We start from the raw sequence: 20,908 nt of genomic DNA on the forward strand, positions 1-20,908 counted from the left end.
TCATTTTACATTGTAACCATCGTTTTGTCCCTCTAGTCGCTTAGTTGATATTGTTTCAATGCTTCTACTGGACAAGGCACCGTGTTCAGTAATAGGGTGAAGCTGGGAGCTGTCAGTCACTCTGCCCTCCAAGAGCTTAACACACCAAGAGATATATAGGATGAATAGTGTGTTGTGACTTACAAAAAAAGGATTTCTCCTGATGTATATTGATCTTTTTTGTGCTTTTTATAATTGTAATTATTTTCTTACTCCTGCAGTTTTATTATAATTCATTGTAACATGTTTAGTATATTTATATCTACAAAATATTTAGGTGAAGCTTTTTAGTTTCTATTACTGAGAAATGCAGTTTCCTAAATATTTTGCTTGAGAAAGGGAAGAGAGGGGGAAAAAGAAGGGGAGAGAGAGAGAGAAAGAGAGAGAGAGAGAGAGAGATTGACTGACTGACTGACTGACTGACTGACTACTGGACGCCTTCTCCATTGTGTCAGGCACTGGGTTAGCCTGGCACACTGGGTGTACTATTCATCGTTGTTCTCTGGGTAGCCCTCTGGCTGCTCTTCCATTATGGACCCCTTTCTAGTCTTTTGTTCAGCTGTGGTCTGTGCCAGTTCTCTCCCCTGCTGGCTGTGGAACAGGATGTGCCATTGTCCAGGAGCAAGGCACACTGAGAACTGTTTTGTGGAGAGACAGATCCAGATAACCTTTGCTTTTACTGTATTCTTTACTGTATTTTAGCCACCAAGTAATCTAAGGCTGTCAGCCTTTCTCCCTGGCGAATAGACAAAAGGAAGGAAACTTGAGAATTTGCTTTGTAACTGGAGCTTAGGGGAAAAGCACACATTTTAGCAGCCGTGAAAGATAGGCTTTGCCACTTCACAACACATTACAGAGCCAAGGAGGAGTGAAAAGTAGAGCAAGAGAGATTCATGGAGCAGAAAATGTGGTCAGCGACCACACGTCCTATCTGCGGGAACGGATGTGAGCTTTAGGTTTAAATGGAGAAGAATTAGGGTGGAGGGCAAGTGGTATGCATAGTTAAGCCGTACTTGTTAAGCTGTGGTCTGCTTGATCAACATCTCGGCTTTTGTTCTGCATGGTAATCTGAAGAAGTCTTTACTGGAGGGGACAAGCTGATTCCTTGAAAAAGCCTGCTCTGCTCCAGTTATGATTTCACTATCGTGGATAACTCCCCTCTTTGGAGGTGCTTGGTCCTGCTAGGCGCTGTTCTCCTTGGAGTCCAAGGTTCAGAACAGTGACTGGAGACTGTTTTAGCTCTTTCGTGGGGTCTGGAGCAAAGACAGTGAAGAGCAGACAGTAAGATCCCTCAGTTCTCTTCTTGTGCTTTCAGCTTTGAAGGGACTGAGGTAAGTTAGGAGCACTGGATCCTGGGTAGATTTTCTTGAGTGGTGAACCCTGACTACTGCAGAGGTAAGCGAGTCACCCCTGAGGAAAAGGAGACAGATGCAGGCCAGGCTTTCATCTTGCCTTCAGTTACCCTGTGAGTTCAAGTGGGGGTCAATGCATTCCTGTAGAAAGGCAGTGTCTATGTGTCTGTTATAATTTCATTTTTAACAGTAACCTGCTGGCCGGCTCTGTTGTAGTCCACCTTGGAAAGGAGAGCTGAAATCTCTGTTAGGCATTGCAACAGCAGTTACTCATCTTCCATGAGCTGTCAGTTGGCCTCAGTTTTAAATAAATAACCAGAATACCCTTTGCTGTTTTCAGTTCAAACATGACTTGTTTAAACCACAGTCTATAGAAGGAAATATGTATTAGTTCATGTTGCACGTCACTGAGATTGTTTACGTTAAAGAAAAGCTCCTCAGTGTGTCACTTTTTGTTTCACAATTAATTCCATAATCTCCCCTTTAAATTCACATCTGTTCTTCTTTCTTTATTAAACCTGCTGTGATCTCAAGCCTTGAAGATTTGATGTCTCCTACCCCTGAGGGAGTATCCTTCTGACAGCTCAGAGGGCTAACATAAATCTCACCTATGCCGAGCGGGGTGACTGGATAGCTAATGGGTGGATAGCTTTTGTTCTGAATTACAGGTGTGCACATTCAGTGACTTTCCCTATAAAATGTGCTTCTGGATATCTGTCCAGAGGAGGAAATGCCGTCTGAATGACATTATTTCCTCATGCCAGCGCGAAAGCAGCAGGGTGGGAGCGTAGCATCCCACCAGTCTTTGAGGTGAAAGAAACAGCATCAGATGCTGGCCCTGATTTAAGCACACACATATTATCTCGTGGTCTTTATTGATCTCTGGTGGCTGTTGCCTGCTCTTCAGATCTTCGAACATCAAACAAATAACAGGCCATAAAGCTAACCGTCATTGTTTGATGAAGTGTGGTAATCTGCTAGATCAGGAAACTGCTGGAGTGAATGATTTTACTAGTAAGGAAGCACCTGCCTCCTCCAAATGACCTGGTGCTTGTTTTCCAAACAGGCACGGGAGTAAAGAGTGATGGTGCTGTTTACCCAACGGAGAACATGAGGCAGATGCTCACACGCACAGGCTTACCCATGCTACACTTGACTTCTCCCCAAATCACTGTCCTAACTGTTAACAAATGTGAGTTCTGAAACACTACAGTACAGTTTTTCCAGTGCTTAGCATTCATTGTACTTTATATAATTATATTGAAATAATTTAAACATGTTCACAGCAGTTTTATATGTAATATATTAGATTGTATTTTTAATTTCTACTGACATAATTTTCTTTTAAAAGGATAATTTTCCCAAAGTTAAAAGAGAAAAATAAATTTGTGTTGTTGTAGTATTTAATGAAGTCATGCATTGAGGCCATGCATAGTGTTAACAGTAGGCTGTGGAGATTAGAAGAGTTCAGAGGCAGTGTTTTCCAGCCTGCTGGCTTTGGGGCCAGCCCCAGCCCTTTGTCTCTTTGCTATGCCATGATCTATGGTCTTTTTCTCATTTATATGCTTCTTTTTTGTTCCCTAACTTTGGAGGACGGAAGGGAATATAAACCATATTTAGCATATGTTCAGTCAGTGTGGTTATACCTACTGAAATCAACTAATAGTAAATTCTCATGTTTAAGAGTAAACTAGGTGCCTTAAACACCTTCAATAGTATAGTTTAATATTAATTATATATTGAAAAAAGTTTAGAAATAAATCATATTAAATTTTACTTCACATTACCTTTGAGCAACATAGCTAGTCTCTGTGTAAAAAAAAATGAAATAAATAGAAATAAATAAGTAGTTCTTAGTCAGTAGCACTATCTTTTTGTTTTTTATTTTTCTTTTATGTAAAAATGATTTATATAACATTAAAACCCGAATATTAAGTTGTAGTCTTCCATCAAAATCAGTATGCATCGATTACTTGCATGGTATTTAATTATATATTACCAACAAATATATGAAATATAGATCAAACGAAGGCATAATTTAAAGGGAATCTCAATCATGAGACACTAAAATAGTCTGTCAAGAGGAAACAAACCCAGAACATCCACTAATGACTGCTGTAGTGTGGGTCAGGGATGCTGGGCACTTAGTAACATAAGTGAGAAACAGCTTACAATGGTCATCAGTGCATGCCTTCTTGACTAAAGGGGAGCCCTTCTCCCCCATCCTGAGAGTTCCCTCTACCTTCAGAAATGGAGCTGATAGTCTTAGACTAGTTAGTTTTATTAAGGTGCCATTCACTAACCATCGTTAAGTACACACATTTGAGATTTGAAAGAGTTAAGTGTGTGGTGAGCACTCAGGATGCTTGGCCTCCAGGGACTGTTTTCTGAAAGGGCAGTCAGTCTTGGGTACTGTGCACACCATGACTGTTACTCGTACTGACCTTACGTAACCGAGATACTTGTAGTCTCCTATCTGACTCTGTAGCTGTGATGTTTTACATCGACTGAGCATTTTAATGTTCTCATGTTCACTGCCTGAAGTAACTCACTTTACCAGAAATCTTCCTGTGGCTGTTGCCCATCCCATCTGTGGAGGGCACCGAGACACAGCATGCTAAGTAACTTGGGAAGTAGAGAGATGACCATTTAATCTTGTCCTGTCATTCTTGCCAAAGTTTCTTTCTGCCCTCCAAATACTTAATGAGCAAAGTTTGTTTCTATTCCAATTTAAGATTCTCACACTGTGCCAAGCAGAGTAATACATATCGAAGATCTATAAGAAGTGACACAGCAGTTGAAGTCTGAGCCTGGGAAATTGTGAAAAGACTTTTTTTTCCTATGCAGAATAAAATAAATTTAGTGGTAAAAAATTTCAAGGTGAAGTGATCCTTCTTATCATAAGAAAATAGTATTTATGAGATATTTTAAATTGATCATTACAGTACCAAGAAGTGGGGCTTGTGTCTGTTAATTCTCCTGGTCAGTCACTGCCTCAGAATGCAGTCTTCTCTGCCTCTCAGTCCTGCCTTGATTTAGAGGTTTGCCATCAGAGGAAGTAGTAGAGGCTTTTTGCTATTATCATGAAAAGTTGCCTGTCCAGCCTCACTGTTAGTTTAAAAGAATGTAGTTGATTTTACTAATTTTTGCCTTATACGAAGGGAAAAATTCAAGATAATTTTATATTAAAAAAAAGAAAGGGCAAAAGCATGGGGGATTTGAGTAAAATAGGTCCCAACTGAACTGATTTAAAAAAAAAACTCCTTTTGTCTAGTTCTGATGCAGTGTGTGACATGGTTTTAGAATGTGTGGGTGGTGATGGTGTGTGGGGTGTGTGTGAGTGTGAGTGTGTGTGTGAGTGTGTGTGTGAGTGAGTTTATGTGTGTGTGAGTGTATGTGTGTGTGTGAGTGTGTGTGAGTTTGTGTGTGTGTGTGTGTGAGTGTGAGTGTGAGTGTGTGAGTGTGAGTGTGTGAGTGTGTGAGTGTGTGTGAGTGTGAGTATGTGTGTGAGTGTGTGTGTGTGTGTGAGTGTGTGTGAGTTTGTGTGTGTGTGTGTGAGTGTGAGTGTGTGAGTGTGTGAGTGTGTGAGTGTGTGAGTGTGAGTATGTGTGTGAGTGTATGTGTGTGTGAGTGTGTGTGAGTTTGTGTGTGTGTGTGTGTGTGAGTGTGAGTGTGTGTGAGTATGTGTGTGAGTGTGTGTGAGTGTGAGTGTGTGTGAGTGTGAGTGTGTGAGTGTGTGTGAGTATGTGTGTGTGTGAGTGTGAGTGTGTGAGTGTGTGTGAGTATGTGTGTGAGTGTGTGTGAGTGTATGTGTGTGTGTGAGTGTGTGTGAGTTTGTGTGTGTGTGTGTGTGTGTGTGTGTGTGTGTGTGTGATGCGCGATTCTTGTCATTCTTTTTTGCCTCACTGTCCAGCGGATTCATGTTCAGTCCTATGGTGGTGGCTAGCAGGTCTGTTATTGGTATTTTCAGGTACCAAATTGAGAGCTTTCTTAGCACTCAGGGAGGCTCCGCAGCCTTACTAGTGTGCAGGTACAACCATAAGTCATTCACTTTTCCCTTTCTGTCCGACTGTTCACATTTTTTCCATATTTTAAGATCACCATCATGTCCACATGGAATAACCACACTGCAGTTTGAATGTGTGAAAAACATCTTTCACCTTCGTGGTTAGTGCCCTCATCCCACTCACTCAAGGGTTGCTACGTGCAGGTGGGAGGCAGCCATGATGGAGGAGTTTGTTCCAAACTTGGTCAATGGATGCACAAATCATGCTTAGTGAAGGAAGATTTTATAATAGCTTTTCTATATCTGCTTAATGCAGATACACTTCTTATCCTAGTCTTCTCAATCATGTAAGATTTCTTTGCTTGCCAAAGCGATTGTTGCTTTTTGAAGTTGATGTATACCAAGTCCTTTAGAAGAGAATCTAATTATTAGTGTTGAACTGAAAAGTAATATTAGAAGTAGAATATTAAAATTATTCTATGAATAATCAGGTTTCCATCATGAAATACATAAGTCTGAATTCATATCACAATGGATGTGAGATTGTTGGTTTTTTGTACTTGAGTTCCTTATCGTCCAGTAAATTTCACGAACTCTCTCATGCAGGTTCATGAATTGAAGAGTGAACTTGATAAAGAGAAAGAAGATGCTCAGAGGAAGATCCATAAATTTGAGGAAGCTTTGAAGTGAGTAAAAAAGGCAGTCACAAAATATTTAATGTTTAAAAAATTGCTCTTACTTGGGGCTGGAGAGCTGGCTCAGTGGTTAAGAGTATTAGCTTCTCTTCCCAAGAACCTGGGGTCTAGTCTCAGCCCCAGCTTGGTAGCTAACACTTATTGTATAGCTTGGTATCTGGAAGATCTCATGCCCTTCTGGACTCTGTGGGCATCGGATGCATGGGTGCACTGACAAGCCAGCAGGCAAGAATCCATACAGATAACAACAATCAAGTTGAAAGCAGAATCAAGAAGCACGAGTTGCTCGTAGCACACTGAGAGCCAAGTTGACTAGACTGTTATGTGCTCACCATGGCCACAGAGGGTATTGCCCCACACTGCTTTTCCAACCTGGGTCTGTTTTCAGACCTACTCTACTGGTTGATTTTTTTTTTTAGTTGAAAAAGCAGCTCAGCTGTTCTTAAGTGATAGGAATGAGAGAAAATAGAACTTAGTGGTTTCAGATGCCCTCTTCCTCTTAAGTGGAAACACATTTTCACAAAATGAGCTTTAGGCCTTTGGACCTTTAGAAATCCCTGTGCAGATTTTGTTGGGCACTAGAGTGTTTTAGTTATGTTCACAAATCGATTACTCTCTAAGCATTGTTTGGAAGGGTTGTATCCCCTGACCTGTCATGAGAAGGGCCTGTCATTGGAGCCTGTCCCTCCATCCGTTTACATAGGTTGAATGGACTCTTTGACTGTGTTTGGTTTTTCCTGTGTAAGTTTTAGCTGCGACACACCGATTTACTCGGTAAATACTCAGTTATTACCGTGTGTCAGGCAGTGTATGAAAACACATTCCCAGAGGACCATAAAGCCATTTGGTAGGTTACTTAGGAACTTTGGCAGCTGCTATACAGGCAGACAGGATTATTTCCCTGGAGGAAAGTCATCCTAGCACCTGATTCAAGGGATTCAGGAGAGGGGCTTCCTGGAGTTTGGTGTACCTACATGCTTTTTCTTTTCTGAACTTCCAACCCAGAGTCATTTACAGAACCACCCCAAAGGATCCCTCCTGTTAAATATGCTTCCCATCACAGTCTCCCTGAGAGCTGCTGCCCGGCTTGTCCCCTTGCTTTGCTGATTAATGAAAGCATTGGCTTACTTGCTAAATGAACATCTTAGGATGACTTATGTGCTGTGACATCACAAGAAGTAATGTTTCTATCCACACAAGGACTCATTGCTCATATGCTCACATCAGCTCTGAAGCACAGCCATGAAGGGGATCAAAAGCCAGCAGCTGCACTCCTGAGAGACACTGAACTGTCATCTTACTAAGCTGTGACAATACTAACACTCACCAAAGGCTTGAAAGGATCATACCAAAACAACACATTTTACCTGCAGTTAAAATAAACCATTTTAGACCTTTAAGTAAAATTTCCTGGTAGATTCATTCCTCTCATCCCCTTGGCAGTCGTTGTCCCCACGTTGAACATTGGCTGAGGGTCTTAACAGTTTAGCACCTAGTACAGCAGCAGTTATCAAGATGGGAAGTAACAGGGAGTTACCATGAAGTTGGAACTCGAGAAGAAATAGCAGAAGCTGGCTATTTTCCAAATGGAAAATATTCTAAGCAGGATGTTACCTGCTTTTGATCTAAGAATTGTGCTGTTGTGTTTGCCTAAGTATGATTTAATTTTGCAGCCTATGATGTAAAAACTTGCCTTGATTTCTTGCAAGCTTTTTTCTTCAATAAATATTCACAAAGGTAAAAATAATCTTGTGTTTAGACCATTGTGTCCTGATGTAATTGTTCTTTCTTCATTTCATTTAATAATGGCTATTCCGTATGTGCAGGTAAATGGATAATAGAAGATGCCAGAGGAGCTAGAAGCATGTGTATATAAGGACAGCATAGGCCATTAATTTAAAACGTGGAAGCGATCAGAAAAAGACAGATTGCTAATAGCAGGTCTGTCAGAGAGGAGCAGCTCTTTACCTGATTTCACGGAGGGTGGGGACATGGGAAGCTCTCCTGGGTTTTGGTCTTGTTCTGTTTGGAGATCCTGCCTGCCAGCCAGGGCTGGCCCGGTCACACGTCCTTTCCATTTGTGAGCTCTTTGTTTTAATTAGATATTTTATGTATTTACATTTCAAATGTTGTCCCCTTTCCCAGTTTCCCCCTCTCCTAGCCCCTCTCCCCCGCTACTCCCTCCCACCCATATACTCCCACCTTACCACCCTAGCATCTCCTGCACTGGGGAAACCAGCCTTCACAGAACCAAGGGCTTTTCTTCCTATTGATGCCAACAATGCCATCCTCTGCTACATATGCCTCTGGAGCCCTGGGTTCCTCCATGTGTACTCTTTGGTTGGTGGCTTAGTCCCTGGGAGCTCTGGGGCGGGGGGTCTGCTTAGTTGACATTGTGGCTCTTCCTAAGGGTTGCAAACCTCTTCAGCTCCTTCAGTCCTTTCTCTAACTCCTCCATTAGGGTCCCCGTGCTCAGTCCGATAGTTGGTTGTGAGCATCTGCATTTGTATTGGTCAGAATCTGGCAGAGCCACTCAAGAGACATCCATACCAGGCTCCTGTCAGCAAGCACTTCTTGGCATCAGCAGTAGTGACTGGGTTTGGTGGCTGCAGATGGGATGGATCCCCAGGTGGGGCAGTCCCTGGATGGCCTTTCCTTCAGTCTCTGCTTCATACTTTGTCTGTATATTTCCTTTAGACAAGAGCAATTCTGGGTTAAATTTTTGAGAAGGGTGTGTGGTCTGATCCCCCAACCAGGGGCCTTGCCTAACCTCTGGCTATGGTCTCTACAGGTTCTCCCTCCCCTTTGTTGGGCATTTCAGCTAATGTCACCCCATGGCGTCCTGGGAGCCTCTTGCTTTTCTGGCATCTGGGACTTGCTGGTGGCTACCCAAAGGCCCAGTTCCCTATTCCTCTTTGCTATACATCTCTGTTCAGACTCCTGACCCTCTGTACATCATCCTCATCTCCTCTCATACCTGATCCTGTACCCCTTTCCCCTCCCCCTCCTCTCTTCCTCCCAGGTCCCTCCCCCCTCTACCTCCAGTGAGGATTTCGTGAGCTCTTAGAGTGCTTTTCTCCCTCTCTGCCTCATGTTTTCAGATCTGCTCCTCCTGTATCTTAGTTCCCACACCTCAGGTCATTTGATTCTCTCACAGAGTTCATCCCAGAATTCCGTAACCACGTAGATGTGTGTTGATTATGATGCCATTATGGGGATTCTGTGACTTTACTGTGATGTAGTCGTGCCAGAGACTTGAAGGTCTGGAGAGGCTTTGAGAAGATGGTGCTGACCCTGTCGTTAAGCAGTTGAAATGGCCCGACTTAAAGTTTGCTTTGTATTTAGGCTTGCTATTTCAAAGCTATCGTTATTGAAAGGTTCACATCTTTGTGATCATGTATCAGTTACTTTTCCATCTCTGTGACAAGTATCTGACAGGTTCCTGGCTTTCAAGGTCCATTCTATCGTGTCACAGGAGAGCAGAGCAGGTCACTGGATGGCAGGAGAGGAGCAGAGACAGGAATGCCTGTGTCATGCTGGCTCCCGCCAGAGGCCCCAGCCCAGGGGTTGGCATTGCTCACATTCAGAATCTCTGTCTGTATTCTATTTGTCCTCTGGAGATGCCCTTCTAGACACACACACAAGAACTCTTCACCGGCCTTGTAGGTGCCTCTCCACTCTGGGATATTGATAAAGAGGATAAACCATCAGAGACCACAGTCAGTATTTCACGCTGAATGTTAACTGGAGAGCTCATTGACTGGTTTCAGGATCTAGAACTACTCTAATGTTGCTGACTACTGCCATTCTGTATTTTGTTCTGTATTGTGATCATTTTTCTTTCCTGTTTCATTTTTATTGTAGAAAGTAATTTTAATACCTTCATGAAACTAAACATTATCTGAAACTATACTGCTAATGTCATGAACTATATGTGATTTATATTTTTCAATGATAAGAATACAGGAAACTCATTGACTAACAACTAGAAAAATGCTTAGTATAACAGAACCATTTAGTGTTACTGTCTGGAGGACTAATACTGCAAGAACATTGCCTCCCTCTTTGGGGCAGTTAAACTTTGTCAGCATAAAAAGGAACCTGGGCTTGATCCCTGAACCAAAATGTGTGAATAAATACATGGGTAAATAAAAATCTCTCAGCAGATATAGATGGTATCTTTTACATCATCTGTATTTCAATATTCCCGTATTTATCAAATTTGAAGCTATGTTGTGGGTACTATAAAAGTAATAAGGTAGAGTTTGAAGTAGTGCAGAAGTTGTCTGACGTATTCAGTGAGGTGTTTAGAAATTTTTTTGATTCATAACTTTTTCAAGGTCTTTGCAGCAAAATCCTTTTAATTTCTTTGCATTTTTAAAAGCACACATGAAATATACTTTATACTAACACTGCATATATGAATTGTGACTTTCTGGTAGTACTAGAAATATAAAGTTGTAATTTATTTATCCCACAAACATAAATGTGAAGCAAAGAAGGCTCATAGAAAATAGCCCATTCTCTACTGTCCTATTTATACAAAACTTAAAAATAGATACAAGTTATAGTCTGAGGAAAAGGAGAATCAGAACATGGACAACATAAAATTGTGCACATGTGCTTTTCTGTTGGACACAGTCTTCTATCAAGCTTTCAGTATAGTCAGGACAGACACATGTATGAAGATAGTCCTCTGCATACACCCTGGATCTAACAGAGTTTGACTATTCAGAGCTGTTCGCAGAGGGTCTGAAGTGACTTAAGGAAGGCCTTTCATCTCTTTTGCTCACTTCAGACATTGAGAGCACACTTGTCATGATCAGCCTCATTGCCTGAGGAGAATCTATGACTTCAGCCCTCTAAGTCATGCATCTGCATGTTAACAAAGGATAGATAATTGAACAGCTGTTGAATGTAAAGAAACAATGTGAGATGTTCTAGTGGCTTATTTGACTAAATTCATAGACAAATATATGTAAGTATGTGTACACACACAAAAGGATTTTCTCAAAGCAAGGTTTCTGCATGTGTATCTTTCTTGAAAATGTCTATTTTCACATGTTAACTGCCATTTCAATTAAGATCTCAGTTACACATAGAGTTAATTTGACAAGGTCTAAATGGGGCTTTAAAGCAATTCATTTCAGAGTGCTCTTGAGTTTTGTTTCTATTTAAACCATTAAAAGCTTACTCTCAATGCTAGTAGCATTCAACCAATGCATTCAACCATGTCACCGAAAGCCCTGTATGCAGCTGTGTGTGTGAAATTAGCAGACGACCTTCTCTGCCTACTTTTTCTAGTTTTCTTTAAAGTTAGGAATTACATGAAATATCTTTTTATGTTACCTTTCCAACAAAATGAGCTATATATTGAAAACAAATAACACGTCTTCTCACTTAATGTGCACAGTATTTGTAATCTCTTAGTGAGTGGAAAAACAGTTTACCTCGAAAGTTATTTTCAAAATAAGTTATATTTTTGCACGTAATTGGAAAAAATTTTCTGTAAAGTTGTTTTAAATCTGGTTGCTTGTTCGGTGTTTTGAATCAACATTTATAGTATTAGTAGCAATGGAGATTAATCTTCAAATGGGAATGGTTTAAAAATATTGAAGCTGCAAAGTTATAATGTTTCTGTCCTTGTATTTATTAGGAATAAATATTAACAGAATGCTAAATAATCATGTGCCTACTCAAAAGGGGGCTTTAATTTCAGTGAACTTTTACAGAATTTTTTCTTCTCCCATACATTACATCCTGACTGCAGTTTTACCTCCCTCCTCGCCTCCCAGAACCACTCCTCCTTCATTTCCCAGGATAAAAGAGCAGACCTTCCTTGGATAGCAAACAAACGTGGCACAACAAGTTACAATCAGACTTCATAGATTTCATATCAGGGCTGGATGAGGCACCCATTAGGAGGAAAGTGGTCCAAGCACAGGCAAAAGAGTCAGATTCAACTCTTGCTCCTACTGTTAGCTTCTCCTCTCCTCTTTATCTAGTCCAGGGCCCAATCTGTGAAATGGTGCTACCTGCAGAGTGGGTACCCAACCCAGTTAACTCAATGAAGAAAACCCCTCAGAACCATGTGCACAGACCTGTCTCCTAGGTGATTCCAATCTTTGTCAAGTTGACGGTTAACCATCACACCTTTATAAGAAATTTTAAACTTACACTTCTTAAATATCTTCTAAGGGAAGTAGAATACTGCCACAATGTGAAAGTGGTTTATAATTTATAATAATTGATAAAGATGTCCTGCTGATTTTGATTGATTGAAATATATTTAATGACCAACTGGAAATATATAATAAAAACAATAAATCATCTTCTATTACTATTCTTCTTGTATATTTCTCTGTGTAGAGTATGCATGTGGGTGTGTCTGCATGTTCTATTGTGGGGACTCCTGTGTGTGTATGCTAGTTCATGTGCACATATGGAGGCTCATGTCGTGAATCTTCTTTGATCACTCTGTCTGTCTTATTTGTTGAGGCAGGACCTGGAGCGTGCCCTCATGTGCAGTCTAGCTAGCTAGTTGTTCTGGGAATCCCTTGTCTCTGCCATTGGTGGTTGGGATTACAGGCTGCTGTCACATCTGTCTGGCATTTCTACAGGTGCTGAAGATGCAAATCTCAAGTCTCACACTTATGTGGCAAGTGTTTTACCCATTGAGCCCACTCCCAGGCATTTTCTAGCACTATGATTACCAATGCTAATAACAGATATAAATCGTAAGGTATTATTCAATTAAGACATGACATATTTTTATGTCTAGCTATAATGTAACTTAACATAAGTGAGTTGCAGAGTAAGAAGAAAATATATGACAGGTCTAAAGTCATTTGGGACTCCATTTAATTACAATGAGAAGATTTCTCATTGATGGATTGTTTCATTGTGGAATTACTGCAAGAGCTTATTATGACTGCCATTCAAGTTCTAGACTAATCCAAAGGGGAATGTTTTTTTTTTTTTCTAACAGGAGGTTATGTTTAAGCAACCTGTCCTGGGTGTTTGAAGGAACTGTGCATATTGGCAGTGTCCACCGAGAAACTGTCAGTGCATTTATTAGTAGTAAAATTCAAGTGATGACTGCATTCAGTAGCCTGGCTCCTGCTGCATCATCATAGTTACCCTGAGCGTGTGCTAACCCCGGAGCCCTGCAGAATGAGAAGCTGCTCTTTACACCTGCCTCTTCATTTTGAATTTTACAATTAGGTTTTGCAGAAATTCTGTAGGATTTTTTGTTGGATTTTTAATACTTTTGCTTAAACTGGAATATAAATAAAAATGTTATTTCTTTTCTATAGTGAGTATAGTTCTCCATTAATTTGACTTATTAAACATTTGAAACTATATTTCATATTTGTTTTATTAAGTTATATGTAAGTCCCTCATAGGTCACATTATTATATTTTACATTTTAAAAACAATTATAGTTTTAAATTTTGTATCCATCTGAACAGAGAGGCAGTTAAATATTGAACTGCTATATTTAGAAATTTTGTTTAGTTATATCTTCAAAGTTTAAAAAAAATTAAAGTAATTTACCTTGGGCTTGCTTTGTACACAGTACTAACTACACAGGGAGCAAATAATTATAACTTTTTCTTTCTATTTCAGTTTTTATGGTATCTCTCTCTTAGCTTTTAGCTTTGTTATAATGTTCAATAAAATCTTTCATTTCATCATGGATGTAATGGGCAAAACTTATGGCAAGAGAGTCTGTTTGTCTAAAGGTTTTTGTTTGGCACATTGTGGCTGATAAAAGATTTGCTTGTTTCTAGTTTGTTTAGAGGTTGTTTTTGTTTGTTTTGTTGTTAATATTTTCCTTTGGTATCTTACTAAGAATGACATTCTGGGTTTCATGTGTGCTTGACAGACACTTTAGCCTTGCCCTGATAAGAGTTTTTATATTTTTAAAATTCATGAATCGATGTTACAGCTCTCAGAAACATTCTGCCCAGTGAAATAATCACAGAACACTGTGAACATTTTAACATAAAATAATGTAAATTATGAAATAAGTCATATAAATGCATATATATGGTTTCAAATGTTACATTTTAAATTTCTTGGATAAATCCTCATTGATCATGGTGAATGGTTTTAAAAATTTTGCTGGATCCAGCTTGCTAAACTTTACCCAGGATTTCTGTGACTGTGACAGGTTGGCTGGTGTATGGCTTCCCTTCTTCCCACAGAAAGAAGCATCTTCTGGTCTGTGGCAGCACTTTGCTTCAGTCTGTCTTGCACAGCTCTCTTTGAGAGGATACTGTAGTTTAGAGGTCTTTCATGAACGTACTGCCCGTTTCCGTGCATTGTTGTCTCTGGTAAGCTCATTAAGTCCCCAGTCTAAGTACCATAGCATGATATATCTACGTCTTTTTCCTTGGCCCAGACCCTTCTGCTGTACTCTAGAATCTTCATTGACCAACTTTATTTTTCTGAGTTACCTTGGTATTCATTAGTTTTGAGGGGTTCTCAAAAATATAGTCTAAATATAATTCCTTTATTAAATAGTTGAAAATATTTTCTCCCAATTTGGGACTTTTCATTTGATTTTTCCCAATTTGTAGCCATTAAAGCATATTTACGTTTATTTGCTGGGGAAGGAGACAATGTGCGTGTGGCAGGGCATGAGTATGGTCAGCCCTCTCCCACATGGCGGCTTCAGAAGATGGAGCGCGGGTTCTCAAGCGCCTTTACTCACTGCGCTTTAACAGTGCCTCTCAAGAGCATAGGTTCTTGAATTTCATGCAGTTTTCTAATTGAGTTTGTAGTTGTTGTTGTTGTTCTGTGGAGTATAGGTTCTGCTGTCATAGCTAGGAAACATTTTTTGTTATTAACTGATCACAAAAGTTTTCTCCTATGCTTTCCTCTGGAAGTCACACATTTTAGGTCTCCTACTTGTATCTAATTGCTATGCTGAGTTACCTTTGACATGATGTAAGGTGCCTTTGTGTATTCAATTGGAGCTACTTTGTTTCATGTGAGATCTTAAAGTCCATTGTCTTTCTCTTTGGGAATGATAAACTGCTTATCATTGTGGTACCCATGGTTACTACTACCCTACTTTCTTCATTCTGCGATACAGTCTGTTGAAATAGGAAGTTAATTTTCAGCCCTGACTTATTTCTTCAGACTGTCTTCTTCATTCAGATGCCCCTCACTTTTTCTGTTGGATGTTTTATCAAGCGATTTTTGATGGTAAATTTTTTTCCCATTCTAGGTATAATAGTGATCACGTGGGGAGATAATTTGAGAGATGCTAAGCAGATGTCATCGCGCGCGCGCGTGCGTGTGTGTGGGTGGGTGGGTGGGTGGGTGGGTGAGTGTATGCAGCTAGAACTTATCTTTGCCCAGAATTTTGGCTAGATTTCTGAATTTGATATGTGGTATGCTCCGTGCTCTTCATACATGCATAGGTAAGTCCCTCTTAAGTCAGTACCATCACTTTCGGAATCAATTATTGAGGTTCAATGTAGATTCAATTATAGATTAGTTTGTGGCACTGAAATCTAGTTGCATGCTGACCTCTTCTTGACTTTGAAACTTGATTTCTTAAAATAAAGAAGTCCTTGATCTCAGCTTGCTTTGTGGTCTTTTGCTTCTTTTTCAAGAGGATATAGGGAAGCGTGTGGAGCGCGGTGACCTCCTGAGAAGTACTGCTCGGTTAGCTTTCTGCAAAATTAATAAGAGAATCAAAGACTGACTCACCATCTCCCAAATGACTTTTTTTTTACTCCAGGAAAATCATCATATTCTCTGTTGCCACAAGGGCTCTTTGATTTTTCACACCATTGGATGTATGCTTTATTAATATAATAGACTGCAGACAACTCCTTCTGAGCTTTTATCTCCTAAAAAAATTGTTCTTGGCATCATTTGTTCACAAAGTGTATGGTGTAGCCATTGTCATTGCTGTTAGACAGTGGTTGGTCCTCCTTCGCTTCTCTGATCCTCTGACTCTAATTACACATCAAATTGGTTCCTGGTCCAGTCTCTCGGATCTGTGCCAAAATATTGTTTCTGATTTCATTAAGGTTCTTTTCTTAAACCCTTGGCTTCTGCATTTTCTTAATTGAAGTTTTTTATGTACCAGGCTGTCCATCTATTAATTGCTTCCTATTACAAAAAATACTGCATATTTCTTTATTTTTTAATTATGATGTGAAAATGTCCCCTAAGTCTTTCAACCATATTCATCTTAGCATTTATAGATGCGTAATTCTCCATTTTAGAACTCCTTTCTCAATACTACTTTAGGCCTCGTCTCCTTTACTTCTAAAGTCGATTTCCTTTCAAGTATTATTTTATTAATTCCCTCTGCCTCACCGCCCACCCATCAGCCTCATCTGGTCTGCCTTCTTTCTTCTGGTTACCAAGACTGTCCTGCCAGAGCTTCTGCAGACTTCGATGTGGATTTTGTTGTTATGGCCTTGATCTTCTTGTGTTTTATGATTCAAACCATTCTCCATTTTCTTCTTTGCACTCAGTGTCCTCTGCATGTTCGTCACCCCTCATCTGGCTCTACATTATTTCCTTAGACACCGCAGTAGGCAGTGGCTTAATGACCATCCTTCGATACCATCAGTGCACCTCGAATGCGTGTGTCAGACATGGACTGCTAGCTTCGTTTAGTTTATGTCACTTGCTAGGAGAATATTTGATTTATATTTTCCATTTATAAACCTCTGTTTTGAAATCCACCTTGTGAGAACTTGTAGACTCATGCCTTTCCATGTCACTTCTGTCTGCGCTGCTGTCCCTTGCTGCTTCTGTAGTTTACAGTCTGATTTTCTTCTGTTCAGTAGTTTCTCATCCATTCGAGCTTTTCAGCAGACATTACGCACTTCTGCACCTGAGGCTCCTTTCTTCGGAACACAGAGTTAGTTTGTACCACATTGAATTAGCTGTCAACATCATGATATTTGAGGACTACAAAAATGATTTCTGGATATTTTGAAACAAGATCTGTGAGTATTGAGCCGTCACCTCTCAGGGGCACACGTAGGCTGCATAGTTCAGAGACAAGGTCATAATGAAATCACATTTACTTTCAAAAATCACGATTGTTAAATAAACAATACACTAAACCAACAAATAGCTAGTAGGTTCATTTTTAACCCTTACATTTGTAAACTTAAAAATTACACTTTAGGGGGCTGGGGATTTAGCTCAGTGGTAGAGCGCTTACCTAGGAAGCGCAAGGCCCTGGGTTCGGTCCCCAGCTCCGAAAAAAAAAAAGAACCAAAAAAAAGTTACACTTTAGGGTCGGGGATTTAGCTCAGTGGTAGAGCACTTGCATAGCAAGCGCAAGGCCCTGGGTTCAGTCACCAGCTCCGAAAAAAAAAGAAAAAAAAATTACACTTTAAAGTAGGTTAAAAGGGGAAGCAATAATAATTGTCAAACATTTAAAATGAGAAATAATGAAATTGTCACTCATCCAGCGTTGTAGACTATCTCTAAATTTCTTTCTAGACAGATATTAGATACACTTTTCTTTCTAGCTAGAATATAAACCTAAACATGGAAAATTACAAAGTAATGCGAAGGGTGGTATCATGCTGAAGAGGCCACTTACTCAGTGGGCATCAGGCTTGCTGTGCGAGCATGAGGACCTGAGTTCAGATTTTAGCACCCAAGGAAAAGCCAGGAACAGCAGCAGGCATCAGAGGATGGACACAGGGCTCCCTGGATAGTCAGTCTAGCCAAACCCCCTGTCCCAGGGAGAACACCCTCTCCTCTCCCAGGCACCAGTGAAACCAAAAATACAGAGTAAAAAATCACCAGAAATAATGTGAGAAGATAATAATCAGTGAGTCAAGGCTCCATAAGAGTAGTAAAGGAACGACCGAAAGGCACAATTAATACATTAGAGGAATGAAAACAGTCAAGTACCATAGTCACATGTGAGGCATAATCTTTAGCTTATTCTTCTGGTTTCATCATTTGGCCCCTGTAGATAGTTTGTTTCTTTCTCTCTTATTTTGTTTTTGTTTTTCTGTTTTGTTTTGTTTTTGCTTTTTCGTTTTTCTGACAGGGTTTTCTTATGTAGCTCTGGCTGTCCTGGAACTGTCCTGAACACCAAGCTGACCGTGAACTCAAGAGATCCCCCGTCTCTGCCTCCTGAGTGCTGGGATTAAAGGCTTGCTCTTCCACCAGGGTCCCTGTAGGTATTTGAATTAGGAAGCTTGTTGTGCTTTTTTTGCAGCTAGAGTGTTTTAAATTGTTTTACATGGATGGATGTTTTGCCTGGTCCGTGCACCACATGTGTGTTTGTGTGCCTGGTGCTCTAGAGGCCAGAAGACCACATAGGATTCCCTGGGACTGGCCATGAATCTCCATGTGGATTTGGCTGTCAAGCTAAGGTCCTCTGGAAGAACATCCAGTGCTTTTGTCACTGAACCATCTCTCCAGCCACTTAGCTATAGTATTTTTTTTAACTGTGTACTAATTAAGGCCAAATTTGTGTATCATAAATTACTTTAAACTTAGCAATTTGGTATGTTCACAGGATTGTACATATACTACCTTTATATAATTCCAATTAACTTTTAGCAGCACAAATAAAGCTCTGAGTACACTACACAGTTACTATATATCATCCACCCTCCACTGTTCTACCGTGGCCTTGCTTTGCCTGCCTGTCTTCCTTCCTTCCTTCCTTCCTTCCTTCCTTCCTTCCTTCCTTCCTTCCTTCCTTCCTATCTTCTGTCTGTTTATCTGTCTTTTTGTGCCTTGATATTCATGAATGCGTATATGGCATAGTACATTCTGTAGTCTTTTGTGTCGGGTTTCTTTAACTTACATAGTTCACAAGTTTCATCATAACTGTTTGATGGATGGATAATATTACATGATGAACATAAGTCATAATCCCTTTATCCATTACTGTTGATAGACACTTAGATTATTTCTACCTTTTAGCCATTGTAAATAACACCACTGTACATTATCAAAGACAGTTGTTCTTTTCAGTTCTGTGAATGCTTAGATGCTTAGATGCAGAGTGATTGGGAAGACAGGCTGTTCTGGTACCTGGCTTCTGTTCCTGGTCTTGAATGATACTTGGGCAGCTGGCACAGCTGTGTCCTTTTACTCTAGATGGAGCTGCTGTAATAGCCTTCAAAGTAAAATGTCACTATAGTCATGTACAAGCTTTCCAGGCACTTGACAACAGCACTTTCCCTAATGTTCTTATGTTCAACAACATGACCACAGAGTGAAGCGTTGTTTCAAGCTCATAGCGTTATACCTAGGGAAGTGTGGCCGTGCACACAGAATTCCTGTCGGGTTGGGTTCTTGTCCTTTCTCTACTTTGGGTTGTACTGCCCTCACTTTTATGTCATGCCTGATGAGCAGAATTCTCTGATGAGTAGTGGTGAAACCATTCTTTTTCAGTCTACATTTATATCCTTCCATGTATAATCGTCATAATAAAAATAGTAAACTAAACCAAGTTATGACCATCTGTTCCTTTAAGGTTACAGTAGAATTGTTAGATGCCGGTCTCAGAATTAATCTGAATACATATTTATTATATATTAAACAGGTTTTACTTTAATAATATCTAATTAATTAGTTCAGAATGTTATTTTTTGCTTTTCTTGCAACCAGAATTAACTGAATTTCTTTCTCACAAGAATTACTTCCCTGTAGGCGGGTGCAGTCATTCAGTTCTGCATACCCATCGCAGTGTGTGCAATTTCGTGTACCGCATGCAGTAGGTAAACGTTGCCTGTTGTGGTTTTGAAAGTTAGAAGAGTAGTACTAATGATAATGAAAGGAAGCCAAATGTTTACACAAGCAACTGAGATGAGATGCTAGTCATCAGCCATGGTGAAAGCAATGTTTATCTGTAGTTTGTTTCACACTTAAGAGGCCAAATTATGTAACACATCTGAAATTATGAGAAAACATCCCTAGTGATGGTACCTTCTTGAATGTGGTGGCTGTTAGCTATCAGAAAGAAAATAGAAATCTAGAAAATACGTTTTGTTGCTAGCAAATTTTCATAAATTATCTTTTGGTCTGATTAATTTTAGTGTGGAGTTCTTCCCGATAAAGCCCACAAGTTCCATTCTGAACACACCAGCTTATGTGTCAAATAGTTTTTTTAATATAATTATCCCCAGTTTTGAGGATTGAACCTGGGGTCTCCTGTGTGCGGGGCAAGCAAGCACACTATCCCAAACAATGTGCCTGTCCCAGTTTATTTTATGCAGAGTTGATTCACACAGAAGCTGTAAGAACACCCCTGTATAGACATGGAGAGTGCATGGTGTGTGTGTAGAACTAAAGGATTACTAGGAGGAACCAAAGTGTGCAGAACTGATGATTCTGCTTCCCCGGAGGGCAATGATAAAGAATGTTAGCAGAGTGGTAGACAGACAAAGTGACAGTGCAGAAAGATGGACTTTGCTTAGTAGTAATTGGCGATAAGCTAAATGCAAAGGAGGGATTAGAAATGAGTTAGCGCAAAAGAGAGCTGTCTCATCAACAGGAATTAATATTTCAAGATCATGAATTGTATGACATGTTAATGTCCAAGCAAGAGGTCAGGAGTATAGCAAACAGACATGACTGCCTGGAAGAAGGCTTTTGTCAGATAATTATAAGGAATAGATTAAAAAAAGTTCAGTACATCTAGCATTCAAAAATATGCCTTTATTTCCCTACTCAATTTCCTTTATTTTTTTCCTAAATCATAGGTCTTGAAGTTTGGTGTCATGAAAGTTAATGAGGGTTCTTTACAATTGGTAACTGTTAAATTTTAATCCTCTAATTTTTATTACCTGATATAA

General features: G+C 39.9%; 1 protein-coding gene and 1 long non-coding RNA gene across 12 annotated transcripts in view; one reads left to right on the forward strand and one right to left on the reverse strand.

Annotated features, from left to right (window-relative positions):
• Cep112 (centrosomal protein 112) overlaps window positions 1-20,908 on the forward strand; it is a 467,050-nt gene that overhangs the window by 144,942 nt on the left and 301,200 nt on the right. For all 11 annotated transcript variants that reach the window (XR_005489758.2, XM_039085653.2, XM_063268762.1 and 8 more), the window contains one exon: window positions 6,004-6,083. Coding sequence is in view for 10 of the 11 variants with exons in the window: in XM_039085653.2 (XP_038941581.1) it covers window positions 6,004-6,083 (80 nt within the window). In the remaining variant the exon portion in view is untranslated. The remainder of the gene's footprint in view (window positions 1-6,003; window positions 6,084-20,908) is intronic.
• Window positions 8,170-9,699, reverse strand: LOC134480891 (uncharacterized). The gene is made up of 2 exons (XR_010055857.1): window positions 9,225-9,699; window positions 8,170-8,783 (listed from the first exon to the last, which is right to left on the reverse strand). It is a non-coding gene; the product is annotated as an uncharacterized LOC134480891 (long non-coding RNA).

Source organism: Rattus norvegicus, chromosome 10 (genome assembly GCF_036323735.1).
Source record: "Rattus norvegicus strain BN/NHsdMcwi chromosome 10, GRCr8, whole genome shotgun sequence".
NCBI classification, from domain to species: domain Eukaryota; kingdom Metazoa; phylum Chordata; class Mammalia; order Rodentia; family Muridae; genus Rattus; species Rattus norvegicus.